The sequence below is a fragment of the Channa argus genome, chromosome 8 (genome assembly GCF_033026475.1).
Source record: "Channa argus isolate prfri chromosome 8, Channa argus male v1.0, whole genome shotgun sequence".
Lineage (NCBI taxonomy): Eukaryota > Metazoa > Chordata > Actinopteri > Anabantiformes > Channidae > Channa > Channa argus.
In genome coordinates this window covers 12,060,001-12,078,384 of record NC_090204.1, presented here as the reverse complement: position 1 = coordinate 12,078,384, position 18,384 = coordinate 12,060,001, and the positions used below count along the sequence as shown (strand labels likewise).

Below are 18,384 nucleotides of genomic sequence, written 5' to 3'. Positions count from 1 at the left end.
ACCTTAGCATCTGGGGTAAAAGTAGTAACTTTACTGAAGTAATTAATGGTTCAGTTTAACTCTCAGTACATTTCTTCAGGAAACTTATTGTCTTTTTATCTTCAGCATTATCCTTTCCCACTATCTTTGTAGCGATCATTAACCTGCATTGGGTCAGTTCTCACATTGAGGCCCATACCTGAGCTGCTGGATGCTCCTCTCAGAGAAACCACAGTGACAGTGCAACGTGAGCCGCAGGAGCAAAGCAGCACCTCTCTGAGCAGTGGCTCCTCATCTGAATATGATGAGGCAGACTGCTGGGACTTTCTCCAGCACTGCAGCCCAACTGAGGAGGATGAGGAAACAGAGGAGGACTATGATCCAATATTGGAGAGAGCACAGATCCCTGAGCCTTTAACTAAACTCCACCTAGATGAAGAGGAAGAAGAAGTGACACTGGGGGAGGACGAGGATGGGGAGATTGTAGGAAGGAGGAGTATCTTAGAGCGTAGTATTAGCAGACAATCAGTTGCATCATCAGATGTATCATGCCAACCGACACCTCAGAAAGAGCGTAGGTTCAGCAAGGACAGCAGTCAATCTCTTTACCTATCTGATGGTGATGAGGGCTCAGGGAGTGATGGAAGTCGGATCCCTCGGGGCAGTATCATCCATAGTACTTTCTATAGCACCTCTCATCAGCTCTCACCGATGTCTGCCCGACACATGTCATTACGAGACAAATTCCAGGCTAAAAAGCAGGAGAGAGGCCGCAAGCCACTTAGGAGAAGCTTCTCAGGACGTCTCAACGAGCCTCTTATTGAATATGTTGAGGATGAGACAGAAAACAACCGTGGCCAGAGACGAGGGTCTATACAGCCCACAATGCAAAAGTCCTGCTCCGTTGACAATGGAGTTGGCCTCGCCCACACCAATTTACCCCCTCACAGGAGGAGCAGGTCTCTTGACGAGTCTTTACGTAGATCACTCACCTCCCCTAAGTGCACATTGTCAGGTGAAGAAGAAGGGTCTCAGAGTCTGAGGGACAATTTGACCGATGATGAAATGGCTGAAAGACACTTGCTGGCTATCCCGAGTCCGTGTCAGCCCACAAGAAAAAGAGGCTCTGTCACTTCAACACCCGAGACTCTTGCAGTTTGGGGAACATCTGTTCCATCAAACCTCCCTACTGGAGACAGAATGAGTAGAAGGTTGGATCAGGTGCAAACCGAGGGAGATACCTTTACTGGCTCCCAACGTTCTCTGGCTGAGTCTTTTATTTTGGAGCATGGTGGTTCTGAGTCTTCAAGTAGACTTGGCTCATATGAGGAGTTGAGTCCTGGTCATCTTAGAGAAAGAAACAGATCAGGGGAGAGTGAAGGGTATGATGATCAGGCAGAGCCACTCATTCCACCATCTCCTTGCTCCTTCCAGGAAGTTAAAACCAAAAGCTCATTTCCCCAGCCTCCACCACGAAACCGCACTCAGTCTAACCCCAACTTATATACAAACAGGAGAGGTAAGCCAAGGATTCCTCTAACACCGAGCCCCAGTCCCAGCCTCTCTTCTCTTCAGGCCCCAGAACGGCCTCCTAGGGCCAGAGACAAAAAAGAACGTTATGGCCTCCAGAGGCATGCATCCGCTCCAGCCCTAGAAGCACAGCCACCCACAGGAAAGTCACCCAGGTTGGGACTGCTGAAAATCTTCCGCAGACAGTCCTGGACTGGCCATTCTTACTCGCAGCTGGAGAACACAGAATTAGGACCCACACTAGGAGAGATCATGAAGCCTGATACACCCGCCATGTCATTGAGGAAGCGAATGAGAGCCTCAGCCTCCAGCTTGACCAAGCTGTTTTCCAGGTCTTCTAGTAAGGAAGATATAAGTAAAGGAGGTGAATTACCGTAATTTATTAAATCTTATTTTAAAATAAATTTAAACAGTATTAAGAAGTATCCATAATTCCTTGCTCAAATTGAGACCTTGGTTTTAGTTGTGGTGTATATATATATATATATATATATATATATATATATATATATATATATATATATATATATATATATATATATATATTTTTTTTTTTTTTTTTCATTTATAGAAAGGCAAGTTAAACTGTGTTTTCTTTTTTCCTTTCGTTATTTTTCATCTCTTCTGACAGGGCCAATAGTAAAAAGTTCAGCTCCCATTCCACCTCATATGGAGCATAGCACTGGTCTTGAGAGTCCAAAAAAGAGGACTTCTAAACTCTTGCCTTCCTTAAAAATACCAGCATTCCAAAAGACAAAAGGTTTGGAATAAGTATTAATTAGGTTTTGTGTAATTCAAGTGCAAGATGGTCTAAAAATGTGCTACTGTCATTTTGCTAAAAGTCAGCTTTTTCTTGTTCTGCTTCATAATTTCTAGACCTACTAGTCCGTCCCAGCAAGCCAGATGTGTTCCAATTAGATCGGGGTGGAGTTCTGGTGGTTTGGAGACCAATCCAGTCTAATGACCCTGTCATATACTGTGTGCAGTATTGTACAGATGGTGGGTTCACAAAGATCATAAGTAACAAAAATGGTGAATTTTTGATGTCTGGGTATGTTTGCATTGATTGTTAGGATGTTCCTGTTGAAAATACATTTTTGGTCCAGTGGACCATTTTAGGTTCCTTCACTTTGTGGAGCTAACACATTTAAGTTTCTCCAACATTGTGATTGTTTTGGCTTTGAAAACTGAAGATATCTTAAAAAATACAGAGTATGCTTGCAACACATCTTTTATGTTGTTGTCTCTTCAGGAGGGGAATGGACTGTACTGTCTCAAGAGGTGGTAGATAGCTGCTATGTGGTGAAGGACTTACCAAGAGGGGCGTCTTATGTGTTCAGGTTGGGTTGCATCAGCAAGAGCGGAGCAGGACCTTTCAGCGATCCTTCTTCCCCTGTTGTTATGGCTACTCACCCTGAAGGCAAGAAACATACTCTTTAACTCAGTGATTATACTAATGTGGTATTCACTCATTACCAGAAGTTTCATAAATGTACTGTTTCAGCGACCCTGCATTGTACTGTAAATGTAAAGGCTTTACAGCCACAGCATGAAAACTCATAGCATTTTCACCTGTGTTTACTTTGTTGTATAGAGACTCACATTCCTCTCATCCAAACTGAGACACTGGGGTCAAAGGCCACTGGGTCGGAACAACAAACAGCACATAAGAACTACAACTTTCTTGCTGAGATCAACAGGTGGGAATTTTAAATAAAGCTGCAATTCTGTATTAAGTCGGGAACTGGAACTTCCTTTTTCCCTATAGTAGATAGGAATATATAAATAGATTGTGTTTACTGAAGTATTTACTTCAGTTTATTTGGACATTTTTTCTTCATTTTTAAATTCTGTCCATCAAAGGATACTTGCTAAGTTCTCTCATTTAAGCACAAAAAAGTATGTATTTTCCTACAGACTTTAATAATTATTAGGGCATTATTATGTTATTAGCATCATTCATCTAATTTCAGTGTCTACTGAGGTTGGGCTAGAAGGAATGGTGACCAGGCCTACCATGCATTAGGTTAAGAGGAGACTTGATTTGCATTGTACCTCCCACTTCTCCTACTTCCAGTTGCCACTTTGTCTTTGCTACACAGGCTTTTTGTGTACCTTTCCATCTTTTGTTGGTTTCTCTCTCAGGGGTCGTTTCAGCATCATAAACCTGTGCAGGAATGTTGAGACCAGCCAAGTGTTTGCTGCCAAGATCACCCCTTTCCAAGCAGAGCAGAGACAGTTGGTGTTGAGGGAGTACAAGCTGCTCAAGAGGCTCCATCATCCTCACCTTGTTCAGCTGCACACTGCGTTTCTCACCTCGCGCTACATGGTGTTAGTGGAGGAGCTCTGTCCTGGAAAGGAGCTTCTATACAGTCTGGCTGCGAGGTAAAGGAAATATAAGCATATCGGTTTTGTATGGCTTCACACGCTTGGGTGCTGTGATCACTGGGAAAAATGCAGAAATGTTAAAAAACCAAATACTCAGCCTTTGCCAAAAGCTAAATTTATACATGGTTTAGTGTATGTTTTTTATTGATGAGAAGGGACACATGTTAATACACTTAATTGTAGTGGACAGGAACCAAAGACAACAAAACATGTCTGTGCATCTGCCTGTCTTTACAGAGATCTATATTCGGAGTCCCATGTTGCAGAGCTCCTGGTTCAGATTTTGAGAGCAGTCGACTACCTACACAGCCGCCGAATCATCCACCTGGACTTGAAATCTGACAACATGCTAGTGGATGATTGTGACCACCTTAAGATTGTAGACTTTGGATCCGCTCAGTCCTTCACACCTGGACAATCCCTCAACATTGAGCACTTCCACGGCCTGTCGGAAAGTAAAGGTACGGATGTACTGATGTTTAGTTACAAAAGACAAACTAAAGATTTTATAGCATGCGTTATATATTTTTACAAACGGGCTAACAGGAGGATGGATTGATGGATGGAAATAACCAACATAAAAGGCAACTTCACCAATTTTCAACTTGTTTTCTATGACGTTAGTCGATAGTATAAATGTCCATTAATGTTTCTAACCTTTCCTCTGGCTTCCCTATATTAAAATATTTCACTGCTTCTAGCTGAAAAGCTCCTCCAGATGACATCTCCTGGAGGAGTTTTTCATCATTAGGAATTCAGGTGATGTCATCCAGAGGAGGTCTGGAAAACCTTGTTGCCCATGATTACAAACTTATTAGTAAGAGCAACAAGATGACAAAATCTGAACTGAAAGTTCTTCCAAGTGATATCATTTAGAGGTGCTTTTCAGCTAGATGAAAAGCATACTACTCAAACTAGATCCAAAAGAAACTAGTTCAAAATCCGTGAAGGCACCTTTTACCTTCCTCCACATATACTGATCCATTGTTTAACAAACCCAAGTCCATATTTAATTCATTCTTATGTCCACTTCTTTCTGATTTCAGTAAATTTCCTAAAACAAACTATTCACCATGTGAGTGAATGTGGCAACACAAATCTTTGTGAACAAAATCCTGCGTCTGTCTGTTTTGTCAGTTTATATTGTCCTTCCTAAAGCTCCGGAAATCCTCGAGGGTCAGGGTGTCGGGCCAGAAACTGATGTTTGGGCTGTTGGGGTTCTGTCATTCATCATGTAAGTACAGAAATGCAGGTTGAAGAGTTGCAAATACTACATGTTTTCATTTTAGAAAAAAATTTTGTCATTTTTTTTTTACCATTATAAGATGGTGAAGGTGTGATAAGGTTGTCACTTATTCTCACAAAATATTGAACAAAAAAGTGAGTAGAATTTCCATAAAATTATTTTTTTGGTATTCTACAAAATGGAAATATGACTGAATAACTTTTAAATGTTCTTTTTATAGATGGTTATTAAAATTTATGAAAGCGGGCTAATTAATTCAACACATACAAGTCATGAGTAGTTTAAGTAAAATGTTGTGAAATCTATTGTGAAGGAAAATGTGAATGAATACTGTATGTAAAATTTCTTTCTTCACTAGGTTGAGTGCCGACAGCCCATTTCATGCAGAGCACAGCTGGGAACAAGACAGAAACATCAAGAAGGGGAAGATCCAGTTTGGACAATGTTACCCTGGTCTGTCAGAAGGAGCCCTAAACTTCATGAAGGGCAGCCTGAATAACAAATCTTGGTGAGTCTGTAATGAAACGAAAAATGAAAATTGCTCTGTGACCATGTAAAGTTCTAAAATTTTATTGGTTAAAGGAGTATTCCTTCCTCCCAATAATAATTATAGAAGTCAGTACAAGACAATTAAGCTTGAGCTACATCTTGAAGTTATCATATTATGCCAGAATATCTAACCTCATTAAACTTTCTGATTGAACAATGAAATCAGTTTCATCACTAGGCCTTCTTCTAAAGTACCAAAGGCATTCAGCATAGGTCAGAGACTGGTCAGAGAATTGCCAGTGCACACACCAAGAAGTCTTTGTGTTTTTAGGTTTATTGGAGCAAACGTTTTTTAAGGGTTGGGGGCTTGCAGAGATTTAATGTGTTTGCAGGTGGCTCAGGATAAGATCTGTGTTTCTACTGCATCATTCATGCTTCTTGGTTATATGTACTTTTTCACCTCCATTCTAAGTACACTCACAATGTCTTTTTTAGTTGTCTTTGGTAAGAACAGTGCTGCAGGGCTGTTGTCATCGTTCTCAACTGTGCTTTGCTTTTTAGTTCAGTTATTTTCCAGAGAGAATACACACAGAAAAGCCACGCTTTAAGTTCTCATTCTTCTTAAACACACATTTTAAATTTGTATAATTAGATAAGGAACACAAAAATTCAAATATGACAAAAAAATAAAATGTGATTTTTGTAGGGGGAGACCCACTACAGCCGAGTGTCTTCAGAACCCCTGGCTGAGAGCCCATCGTGCCTCACATAAAGCTCGACCCTCCAGAGTATGTTTCTCCACAGACAAGCTGAAAGGCTATCTCAAGCAGAAGGAGGAGAAACGAGATCATGTCCGCATCAAGCTTCGAGGTCCTTTCTTTCAGTAAGATGCCTTCTTTCAGCAAGGGTTTTCTTTGACAAGCAGTATTTCCTAAAAATATGCAGCCTTATCATCAGCTAATGTAATTTCAGCTAAATGTTTCCTGTGTGTGTCTTCTCTAGCTAGCTGGGGCCAGGTCTGAATTTTAAAATCCTCTTATTATCCTTTGATCATGAAAACAATGCGTCTTAATGAGTTTTTAAATTGAACGTAGCATATCCAGTTGTACATGTGAGTGTGATACTATTTGCTGTCTTTAGTTTATATGGAACTACATTTAGTCTAAGCGATGGGTGCAGACTGTTACATGATACATACTTGCAAAGCTTTAAAACTGGTTAAAAACTTTTTTTTTTTTTTTTGCTCCTCAGTGTCAGACAGTTTGGCCTTAAGGTAAAATATAATCTGTACTATTTAAGCTTCACACAGAAAGCAGTTATAGACAGCATTTTATTTAAAACATTTATGTTTTCTGCCTTAAACTAAAATGAATGAATAAATGGAAAATTGATCAGATGTTTGTTTAATGCTTTTAAGTTACATATTGATATTATAATGCGTCAACCACAAACCTGAATGAGTTAATAAATAAAACGTTAATCATATTGAGCAAAACTGGTCGTTCCCCTCATTCTCATGCAAATGTTTTGATGTTATACATGCAATGATGCAATATGTCAAAACCAGTTGTTTGAGTGTATTTTAAAATATTGTGGTGGTTAATTAATGACTAATATGTGATTCGATATAACGTTGATTTTATTTTACCAACCATACAATCAGAGTCCTAAAACCATAGTTCTTTCAACAAAAAGATATGTTTTATGTTATGTGGTGTATATACCAAGTGTTGACTGGTGATGTGAACTCTACACCGGGTGGCTTAGTGCTAAACCTGCACCACCATTTGTTTCTATTGACACATAGATATCAACCAACAATTGTACTAAATGTAACACAAAGCCCCAAACTTAATATGTAACTTTTCTTCAGACACTAGTTTATTTCAGGTATGATTGCAGTCAGTGATGATCTGATTGTTCAGGGCAGAATTGGAATTACAAGAGTTTGTTTTTCCATCTGGCAGCAGAAAGTCCGTGCTTTTGTATCCTCCTTATGATTTGGCTTCTTGAACTTTTTTAATTTCCTGTAGAACAAGACATGAGAAACATGTATCTTAGTGTTGTACAGAGCAGCAAAGTAAAGAGTAGCAAATAAAAGAAGGACCTATTTTTTAGTTACTTCATTGAGGATATCTTTCAGCTCTTCATAGGCCCTTTCTACATCATCATTGATGATAACAACATCAAACACTCCAGGCTCCTTACCTAAAAATAAGAATTCAATTAACTGCAATGATTGTATTGATTTCAGCATCATGTTCTAGTAGAACTCCAGAGAAACTTACTGAGCTCCATATCAATACGTGCTGCTTCAAGACGTTTTTGTAAACTCTCCTCTGACTCAGTCTGCCTGTCCCTCAGACGTTTTTCCTAAGAGAAATAACAGAACCAGGCAGACCAGTTGAATAATAGCTTAACATTAAATGGTTTGCATTTATATAACAATATATATTATATAAGTTATATGAATGCATTGCATAAAGTTCAAGATTTACCAGGATCTCCATGGAAGGAGGCTGGATGGAAATGTAGATGGGGTTCAGGTCCGTCTCTTTAATCCTTTTCACCCCCTGGATGTCCACATCTAAGATGCAGATCAAGTTCTTTGCCCGCACGTCTTCTATGGCAGCTTTACTGGAGAATCAGTGTATTGTTACAGAATGAAATGATTCTAACATAAAGCTATCGATAAGAGGAAGCATGTAGAAATGGGTTTAATCACGCCCAGACAAATACTGAATGTGTAAGACTGTTCTCACATGTAGTAACTAAGGTAAGAGGATCGCTGCATTGATCCAAGCTGCTCAGACTGAAGTGACTTGAGTTATCTTCAGAATAAGAGGAAGAGATTAAACGTGACACACTAGGTGCTGAGCTGCAGCATTGCTTTTATTTGACCTAATAGGTGTTAAAGCTCCATCTGTCACTAGGCTGTTATATACCATCCTGGTCTTTGTGGCAAATCTGGAAGGTATTTTCTTATAAAAGGCAACAATCTTCATTTGGATCTATATAAATTGGAGCAAAACCAGTGACACTGATACTTCTACAGCTCATTCTATGTTTGCTCATATTAACTGAGCTTTTCTTTATTATAATTTTCTAGCAATAGTTAGGAAAAAAGAAATGTGCTATTAGAATATTAAAACGTGAAGAAATACATGCACACATTATGCACTTTTTATCCTGATGCCATTGAATTCATGGTTAAATAAGTGACCACATTCATGCAGGGATGGGTATACAGTATTTACCTTGTTCCATACATATTGCCAGAAAACTCTGCATTCTCAATGAATTCAGCATTGTCGATGCCCTCTTGCATGGCCTCTCTCGTTGTGAAGTGGTAGTCTGTCAAGTGCAACAGCAATTATACATTTTCCAAATGATTACATGTAAATTTGGCACTCACTGCCATAAAAACTTGCACAAACTTGAAAATGGAAAAAGTCAGAAAAAAATAAATTTTGAAAGATGTCCCACTGAATCCCAATAAACATGGAACATCATAGTGATCGTGAACAAATGAAAGAAAATGAAAATGTAAGAGCAAACCTTTTGGCACATCAGCTATAATTTTAATGGCTGATTGTGTGTTTTAGTGTATGATGCTCATCTCTGTGCTAAATTTGAAACCATGTTACAATTTAAAACCAAATGCATTGTTTATACATGCATCTTTGTATCATATTTTCTAAAGACAGCTTTAGAATCCCAGTCACAGAGCACATTACTGTATATGTATATGTCTATACAAGATCAGTAGGCTTATATCTTCACTACATCAAAACTTCTGGGGATCTAGGGACCTAAAGTAAAGTTTAAGGAAGAAATAAACAACTACTGCTACCCCTAATAGGCACTGAAATAGCACACAGTCATGAGCATGACAACATGAAATCTGCTTGGACTGAAGGAGGGGAAATGTGGAATACACGGTAGCTGTGTTGTTAGCTAGAGAAAATAGCGCAGAACTGCTCCTAAAGAAAATGCAGTACGTAGAGTATTTCTATCAAAACCTTATTATGGACAAAAAAGGAGCAAAGTCCATTACTGTTTTATTCACGAAAAATATGACATATTTTAGATTAATGTGTGTGTATATATGTATATATGTACTGGCTGTTAAGAAAAGAACATAAACAGAGCCACAAAAGAATATGACACACTGAATACATGGTCAGGAAGCTTAGATCTTGTATAGTCAAAAAAGAGAGATGCTGAATCTTCGGTCTGTACTAATGGCTGGTGGCAAATCATCAGTGCTGTGTCAGTGGAAATGGAAGCGTTGGAAATGGGAATAAGGCATAACAGGGGGCTATTTTCAAAAGCTTATTACTCCAAAGTGCAGACTGTCAGATCCTGATTCCTAAGATGATTTCATGTTTTTTGTTTTTCTTTTGTTTCTTATAAAACTAGGCCCTACAAATCCAATGACAGCGTCCCAGGGTGATGAAAGTAACCCCCATCCCTCTCCCTTTGAAAAACTGTGATCAGGAATCAAACTGAGGTCACCTTTATCTGTGGTTTCTGATTCATTTGGACATGAAAATGAGGCTGACAATTCTAAGTCTTCACAGGATAAGATGTCTGCTACTGGCAGTAAAGTAGCCCCCAGAAGAATAGGGAGCTTGTTCAGCCCTATGGAGAAAGCAAAAAAGGCACAGAAAAATGTTTTACCCTTTGCACGGAGGGATTAGAGGGGACATACAAATTTGTGCAGTTCACTTGGGAGTAAGAAGTATTCTGACTGTTTTTGTGGACTAGACAGGTAGGGGAGGTTGGGAAAGGTTGTATAGAAACTGCCTGCTGCTAAAAACCAACCACTCAAATATCCTAGAATTAAAGTAACTCAGTCAGCAACAAGTTTGTTTTGGTCCAAAGCTATTGTACCTTTTCCATCTTCCTCTCCTGGCCGAGGGTCTCTTGTTGTGTCTGTAAAGAGGGGAAGTTAACAATAAAACCCAACTTGAAATCATGTAAGAAATCATCAGCAGTTTTAAAGAAGAAAAAAGTTTTTCAACATAATATTTAATGCAGATTGAGCTGGTAGAAATGTTTTTCCATCAGAAATTAATCACAATTAATGTTTAATTAATTTTTCATTGCGGATGCAAACTTTTGCACCCAACTGTATCTTATATCTACTGGCCAGTGCAGTAAAAGCTTTCTCTCCTGCTTCGTCTTTGGACAGGATGTTGCTGTGAAAGCCAATAAACAGTTGGCTAACAAACGTACGTGACACGCTGAATCCAAAGACGTCTTCATAATCCTTCATTAGTTTCTTCATGAGTGTGCTCTTCCCTGCTCCGGAGGGGCCACTCAGCACCACGGGCCGCGGTCCTGACATTGATCCTATACTGATGGACATGGACAGATAGAGACAGAGTAAGCTCGGGTTTGTGTTCAAAGCAGATTAACAATCAAATGTTTTGTGCCGGACGAAATGTTGCATTAGACATTTGGCAGCCATTTTTTATAATAGGATACAACCTATTATTCACACTGGTGATTTTGAGATCCGAGATTAAAACACTTTTTTTAACCGAACTTTCATTACAAGATTCACTTTCTAGCTATGCACTGCAACTGCAGCCTTGGTCATGCTGAACTGTTAGCTGGTCTAAGATGCAGTAAGACTAATCCGTTGATCTTAGCTCCTGTTGACCACTACACCATCTTGAGGACAGATTCCAACATGCACATAGAGGGTTAAAAGCAGACCTTTGCTCTTATATCATTGTGGATTTAATTTTTCTCGAATAATTAACTGACACTTGGAAATTCTAGATCCTATCTTCTTAATTAAAATATTAAAACATATCTGCGTCGTAATTGCTGATTCGTTAGACAGCCAGAGGCCCTGAGGTTAATGCTAAGATCGCCTGTTAATGAAGTCACAGCAGGTCAGTCAGCAGGATTAATTGGATCTAGGCCACGACACACGAGACGTCCAGAACTGGTAGCCTGTTTACCTGCTGCACTAAGAGAGGATGATGTCTCAGGGACAATGTTGAATCAATATATTTAGTTTCCCACTACATCGTTTTGTAGTAACACAGGAGTCACTAGCACTCAAGAAAGTACAACTGTAACTATACTTTGGTACAATTTTGGTATTCGTATTTAAATTGTCCACTACATTTGTCTAACAGCTACAGTTACAGGTTACTTTTCTGTATTGCTGCAGATTATAACACAAAATAGCAAAAAAGGAGTCAAAAATTTTGGCTCCTCACGATCAGTGGCAATGTAAAAATGTTGTTTACATGTGAATATACACCCTATATAAAACTAATGAGGTGGCCAAAACATTATAGTCACTTCTTTTTATACTGCATTCCAGTACAACTCCACTAGCCACTTTGACCTCAATAAGAAACACATAGTAGAATGATCACCTTTCTGACAGTTTCAACCTAAAAACTGAGAAATTATAACCTTCTGAAAGTATATGTCATGGCAGAGCTGCTGTATTGGATTGCATTAAATTGCACAAATGGTCATAATGCTATGCTTGGTTGGTGTATATTGTATAAAGTGACAATACAGTTGAGTGAAAAAGTTTGCATCTCCTTACGTTAAAATGTAAGAATGAGTTTTTTATTAATGTAATATTGATACAGCGTTTCTGTAGTTCAGTTAATAAAGCAGTCAGCCACAAACCACTGGCTACATGTCAAAGACACTAAACCCCAAGTAGCTCCTGGTGGATCATGTGAGCATGTTGCATGATGTCTGTGATCAGTGTGTCAGTTTGTGTATGTTTGTGAATTTAATTATTACTATTTAATGGACATCCAGCTGGTACACATGTTCCTTTATCTTCAGAGCACTAAAGAATAAAAGAGCACTAAAAGAAATTATAGTAAAATAATGAAATTATATCTCGATAAACTCTCTAGGTAAGTGTCTAATCTTAAAAAAGACTATAAACACATAATGCTTGATGAGTGTCACCAGTTTGATTTTGTAGTCAGAAAGTAAACAATGCAGAGGCAGTTGACTATTAAAAGCACAAAGGAATGAACTCAGGAATGATTTAAATGCAGCTCAGAGGTTACAAAATGGGGCTGGAGGAGCTTAAAAGGAATGACATACAACACATTAGAAAATTTTCTAATTACTGTTGTTACTTTTTGCGCTCAACTGTAAATAACTTCACTTGTTATTATTTAAGTATATTTTCTGACAGTGCTGATGTACTTTTGGTAAAACAGTATATCATTGATTCCTCTCGGTAACTGTGATAGATTGTATTTTAGTTGTTGCTGGCAAAGAGAAACAAACACATACTACAAATAAAGAAGTACAGTGTAATACAAGTAAAGGTTGAACTAAACTGAACTGTGCTTGTTTTCTCACCTGCATAAAAGCAGTAATCGGATTTTCCTGTACCAAAGTCTTTCAGTGTTCTTTATATGTTTACTATAGTTCAACCAATAGTACTAAATCAATAAAAGCATTTTAGGCCTAGATAAATCAAAAACCTCACCTGTTCTCAAAAAGCCTGTGTTGCCTGGGTTGTAGATATGTTCAGTAGAGGAAGTTTCTTCAGCCAGGTCGTCTCAATGGACTGTGTACAGTGTGTTTGTTTGTATGTGTGTTTGTGGCACACTGATTCACTGAGGCAGCTAACTGTCAGTCCAAATTACCAATACCTCCTTTCAGCTCAGCCACCAATCCTGTGTGTACATGCTGGAATGTTTTTATTCACATTGTCCATACCACGAGGCCACGAGACAAGACTTTTTTCCTAAACAAACAATTGACACCGTACTTATTTCAGTCTAATTTGATTCACAGCTTTGTACAATTTCATGTTGTGAATTTGTTTCTGCTATAGCTCCAGACTGTAACTACACTTGATTCTACCCAAAGTAAGTCTTTAACAAGCCTTTTTACCTTTATTTTATCAGTGGTGTTTCACATTTTCAGGACCATGCTCCCACAGTTTGAATATATTTATACCTGGAAGCTGCCCAGTAAGCAGCTCCACAAATTCACAGTCGGAGATTTAAAGCCTTGCCTTAGAGCACAGACATTGTCTAGTTTAGGGAAGCCTGTGCTCTACTCTTTTACGTTTCCTCCTACAATAATTTACATCTTGGAAGGGCAACAAACTTCAGCTGAAAAGGTCAAAATTGGACTTTAGGTGAGCTGTGAGGGGATGTCTGTCTGGATAATCCTGCAGTGACCCACTTCTTACAGGGTAAATACACAACCTAGAGTCATCACAGCAAGGCTGTCAACAAGTCTAACCAGCCTGAGATACCTGCTGTGTAATAGATAAATAGTTGACGTGTAAATCCACATATGCAGTAGAGGAACAATCACGCCATCCCCCCAGTTAAAACATTTAGTGAAACAACAACTTTTTAGATTCACGATTTATTGTAGTAACATTGATAAAATTAGATTTAATGATCTTATACAAAGAAACACATCAGTGACAAAGACAACATGAGCTCGAACGTGGTGCGATTACTGTAAATGTTTCCAACCTACAAGAGCTAAACAAATAAAAAAAGGAATTTAATCAACAAAAGGAGCTGTACAGTAAATATAGTCAGACTGTTCTGCTAGTCAACATCATATACACACATACCAGTCCAAACATACACAAAGTATGTACATGTGCTTTGATTCAACTATTTTTTTCCTCATAAAACAGACAAAAAGATTAAAAATCCATAAATACTGTCACAAAATTAGTTTTCAGTGCCTGAGATCTGATTTTAAATGTTTCTTCAGATTTGGCTGATAATGCAGCAGGTACATAATTATTGTACAGGGCTGTAAAGGAAGGTCCAAAGGTCACACCTGCTTCACACGGTCAGGGGTTAGTGGATGTTTGGATTACACTTACAAAAACAAAGAACCGGGAAGCTGAGGATAATGAGGAGGGTGGGAGGCTATGACAGACCAGCTGCCCACATGTCCACCCCTGATTGGCTAAAAGAGAAAAAGCCTCCACTCTGGACTTATGTGTCACAGGTAAACCCGCCTCAGGTCTCCAGGTGAGGTGATGGTGTTGCACTGAGGACACAGCTTCTTTGCTCCCTAGAGAAAAAAACATTTTTTTCAAACATGCTCTGGGTATTGTACTACATGTTCATGTTAATGGTAATCAAAATAAATCTAAGGTTTTACCAATGTCCGAAGCCAACACTCCTCACAGTGAACATGCCAGCACTGGATGGAGGTGAGCGGGGTTGTGTATGTGTCCTGTAGAGAGAAGCAGACATCATACATGTGAGGATTTCTAACCTGTGGTACAAATAGCTGCCACTAGATGTCCATGTGAAACTATAGTGCATTTCAGTAGAAGATGCTCCTTTAACATAAACTTTATCTAAAACCCCTGCAGCAATCGATATAATCTTGTTCACTGACATATAACACTATTTAAGTTTACTAAATAATATAATAAATACGTTGTTAAATACGTAAGATACATTATTTTGAGCATTTTTTGCATGACTCATTTAAAACCAGGAACAAAGAAGTTCTTTTTTTTAAATCCATGTAGATTTTATATATAACATATATCACTACGAACAAAATTGTTGTACTTGTCCGTGGCCTCTGAGATCTCAGTAGCTTTTGAATGTAATCAACAACTCAAAACAATGATATAACGAAGCAAATTCTCACATGACAATGATTCCAAATGTGTGACAATTCCTCCTCAAAAATAAAATATTTAATTGACATGGTTTATTTTTCTTTAAGTTAACTATTATGTTACTTTTCTAGCTCAATGCACTAAACTAAAAGTTTTTACATAAAGGTATAAGATCAAAGCTCATTACAAATTTACGCTGCGTGGGAATTAAAATCTATTTTTTAAAGATGCTTTAAACGCTACCTACTTTTTTAAAAAGCAAAAAAAGACAGCAAATACAAATCTGTATCAACCCATCCAAATCATATTTTCATCATATTTATATTCCACTGAAATACCATGATCAATAATATTCACTTCTTGCTCAAAACACCGGTCCCTACAGGAATCCCATTAGTTTCTGCATTACTGCACTGTTATCTCTATCTTGTCTGCTCTGTCAGATTAATTTGCCTCCGTACTCACCATGCAGATGAGGCATTTAAATCTGTCTCCTTTAGACAACTGTTTCTCCAAATCTCGTATCCGAGCTTTGAGTGCATCCAGAGTTGTCAGCGTGGAGTCCTCTGAGAGCCTGCGTGCGTATACACATACACACACACACACACACACACACACACACACACACACACACACACACACACACGGACGATAACAGGAGGGGGAGAGGTGAGGGTACATGAGTTAGGCAGACACTGGAGAGTCATTTATAAATCGAAGACAGATTAAATTATTCGCTGGCCAACATGGACACTGAGCATGAAATTTAGCAGCAATCACATTGCCAGCATTTGCTGTCCCATTTATCATAGGTGGTGCATGGGGGTGGGGTGTAGCGTGAGGCGTCACGGTCCTCACAAAGATAGACATTCCCACAGACGCACTCACAATTACAGGATAGTGTACATGAGCAAACACACTGTACAAGGAGAACATTAAGTGTGATGAAATGTGTGTACATGTGTGCATCGCCTGCTGTGACCTTGATTGATGATATATCATCACATTGATACAGTATTATATCATAATGGTGGGAGCAGGGGCAGGTAGTCTGAACTGTTATAACAACACAGAGTGACACGCTTTAAAGAAAGGGCTTGTAACATCCCCTCACATAGGATTGGTTGATTCACAGCTGGGAGTGGTAAAGTTTCCTTCATCTACTTCTTGTATGTGGGATACTCTACACCCAACTTATCCAACTTAACCTTGTGACACCCACACAAGTCTGAAATAAATAGCTTATTAGTTTTTACTACTGGTTTACAAGACATGGAAATAGAAGAGTCTTATTTCAACTTCTTTTAACACATTTTGAAGATTTTGTGATGACAAATGTCGGTGCTACAACACAGCTAAAAAGACAATTTTGCAAACAAACAAAAAAAAAGACATACAAAAATGATAAATAAAAGCAGCAAAAGCCTTACTTTGTGTTTATAACAGCTTGCAACTAAATTCCCACTCAACCGTGTCAGCTGTAAATAAAACTGTAAATGACAACTAAATGTACAACTATCAAGCAAAAAACTTCACTAAAGACTTATAAATGGAAAAGTAAGGATACTTCATTGTTCAAACTCACATCTCTATCTCAGTGTTTTTGCAGGTTTTGGGGAGTGCAGCTATGCTGCCGTCTACTTTCTCTCCACTGCTGGTAGACGGACTCCCTGAGTGAACAAGCAAACAGAGAGATAATGGAATAAACAGTAAGAAACAATAAAACTCAATTACATCTAATACATTACATCTTTTTCTCTTTTTTACATATTTAATCAATAAATTCACTGAGAATCTGGTTAACTTACCATCATTTGACCATTTAGAAAAGTCCAGGTTTACTCTAGAGTTGGTGCTGCCATACAAAGACAACAAATGCAACATTTACAAGCCACAAATAAGCTGAGAAAATTGAAAGAAAATATTTATGTGATGATAGAGGTCAAATGTTATGTATGCAGTTACTTTATATCTAATTCAGAAGCCATCAGGTGGGTACATACTTCACTGTTATCTCTTTAGAGCTTTCTCCTGAACAGGGGATAACATCTGTCTCAGAGTATCTGAAAACAGAATTCAGGAAAAACTAGACAAACATAAGATGCTGAGACATATTGTACAAGAGCATGAACTAAAAAAAAAACTGTTCAATACGTTAGTGAAAGTTTTTTAAGGTCAGGTTCTTTCTCAGCTTTTCACAGCTGTGTTTTACTGATATTACTGATAAAGTTTATTCACTTTGCATCAGATTTTTCACATTTCAATATAAACTTAAAATATTGTCTTTGCGCTTTACATTCAATGTAAAAGGATACTGCGCTCTGCCGTACTCCAGAGTGTCATCTCCATCCACGTCCAGGTCGGCATCGCTGTCTCGACACTCCCTAGAAGTTGTGCTGACCAGCATCGCACCTGATGAGATATTTTTGTTTGAAAACATTTTTAAACAGCCACTGCAGTGAATGCTTTTATAAAGACAACACAGAAACTTCATGTAGCCTTTCTTTTTGCACGTTTCAGTCAGGCATTCCCTCCCAGGTAACAGAAATGATAACTGTTAAGCTAACCTTCGAGGCATCCTGCTCCGCTGTAATCGGGACTGAAAAGTTCAGTGGTTTTTCAACTGCCACTCAGTCACATTATGAACCCTCAACTGAACAAGATCACACACAAAGGTGCTCAGAAGGCACACACTCCTACAACACACACACAGATTTATATCTACCTTTAAAGCCTCCAACGATAGACGTCATCTGTATCCTTCTCCTCTCATTCCACTCGTCTTCCAGTGGCACCAAGTCTGCTGAGCCGTCCTACAACACGCACATGCACATAAACATACACAGAAATAACACAATAGCAGTTTCTTTGACTGAAAGAGTCATATGTCCATGGGCCTCCCATAACCTCCAGCTACGTATCTACTTCTGTGTTTTCATAACTGTGAACAGTGTTTTCACATGGGTACACATGGAACTGACAGTTATCCTGATGTTACCTGAACAAAACCAGTCAACAGTGTCAGGGGATTCAGACCACTGACATTCCCTCAACCGGCCCTTTATACGTTATATTCATCTTTGTTTCTGATATAAATGTCAGGCAAATAAATATCACTCAA

The 18,384-nt window shown here is 38.6% G+C and overlaps 3 protein-coding genes across 6 annotated transcripts in view; 1 reads left to right on the top strand and 2 right to left on the bottom strand.

Annotated features, from left to right (window-relative positions):
* obscna (obscurin, cytoskeletal calmodulin and titin-interacting RhoGEF a) overlaps positions 1–7,131 on the top strand; it is a 40,330-nt gene extending 33,199 nt beyond the window's left edge. Inside the window, exons 68-77 of the mRNA XM_067513821.1 lie at positions 133–1,873; positions 2,141–2,269; positions 2,386–2,508; positions 2,762–2,929; positions 3,104–3,209; positions 3,655–3,894; positions 4,135–4,358; positions 5,035–5,131; positions 5,502–5,651; positions 6,339–7,131. Of these exons, the coding sequence (XP_067369922.1) occupies positions 133–1,873; positions 2,141–2,269; positions 2,386–2,508; positions 2,762–2,929; positions 3,104–3,209; positions 3,655–3,894; positions 4,135–4,358; positions 5,035–5,131; positions 5,502–5,651; positions 6,339–6,519 (3,159 nt within the window). The 3' untranslated portion in view covers positions 6,520–7,131. The remainder of the gene's footprint in view (positions 1–132; positions 1,874–2,140; positions 2,270–2,385; positions 2,509–2,761; positions 2,930–3,103; positions 3,210–3,654; positions 3,895–4,134; positions 4,359–5,034; positions 5,132–5,501; positions 5,652–6,338) is intronic.
* Positions 7,132–7,538: 407 nt separating this feature from the next.
* On the bottom strand, positions 7,539–10,985 carry guk1b (guanylate kinase 1b). Its single transcript, XM_067513819.1, has 7 exons — positions 10,874–10,985; positions 10,529–10,570; positions 8,890–8,986; positions 8,131–8,269; positions 7,921–8,005; positions 7,755–7,840; positions 7,539–7,659 (listed from the first exon to the last, which is right to left on the bottom strand). The coding sequence occupies exons 1-7, from the start codon at positions 10,983–10,985 to the stop codon at positions 7,627–7,629; spliced, it is 594 nt and encodes a 197-aa protein (XP_067369920.1). The 3' UTR covers positions 7,539–7,626.
* Positions 10,986–13,847: 2,862 nt separating this feature from the next.
* rnf220b (ring finger protein 220b) overlaps positions 13,848–18,384 on the bottom strand; it is a 45,152-nt gene continuing 40,615 nt past the window's right edge. For all 4 annotated transcript variants that reach the window (XM_067512024.1, XM_067512022.1, XM_067512025.1 and 1 more), the window contains 8 exons: positions 17,989–18,076; positions 17,579–17,675; positions 17,267–17,326; positions 17,072–17,118; positions 16,849–16,933; positions 15,729–15,837; positions 14,789–14,863; positions 13,848–14,698 (listed from right to left, as the gene is read on the bottom strand). In XM_067512024.1, the coding sequence (XP_067368125.1) occupies positions 14,627–14,698; positions 14,789–14,863; positions 15,729–15,837; positions 16,849–16,933; positions 17,072–17,118; positions 17,267–17,326; positions 17,579–17,675; positions 17,989–18,076 (633 nt within the window). In that variant the 3' untranslated portion in view covers positions 13,848–14,626. The remainder of the gene's footprint in view (positions 14,699–14,788; positions 14,864–15,728; positions 15,838–16,848; positions 16,934–17,071; positions 17,119–17,266; positions 17,327–17,578; positions 17,676–17,988; positions 18,077–18,384) is intronic.

Excerpts from the sequence above, each read along its gene's own strand:
- guk1b (XM_067513819.1), bottom strand. The coding sequence starts at position 10,985 with ATGTCAGGACCGCGGCCCGTGGTGCTGAGTGGCCCCTCCGGAGCAGGG. Across the intron at positions 10,571-10,873 it reads CTTTGGATTCAGCGTGTCAC|ACACAACAAGAGACCCTCGG; the intron begins GTACGTTTGTTA and ends CCCTCTTTACAG. Across the intron at positions 8,987-10,528 it reads AGGAGAGGAAGATGGAAAAG|ACTACCACTTCACAACGAGA; the intron begins GTACAATAGCTT and ends TGCACTTGACAG.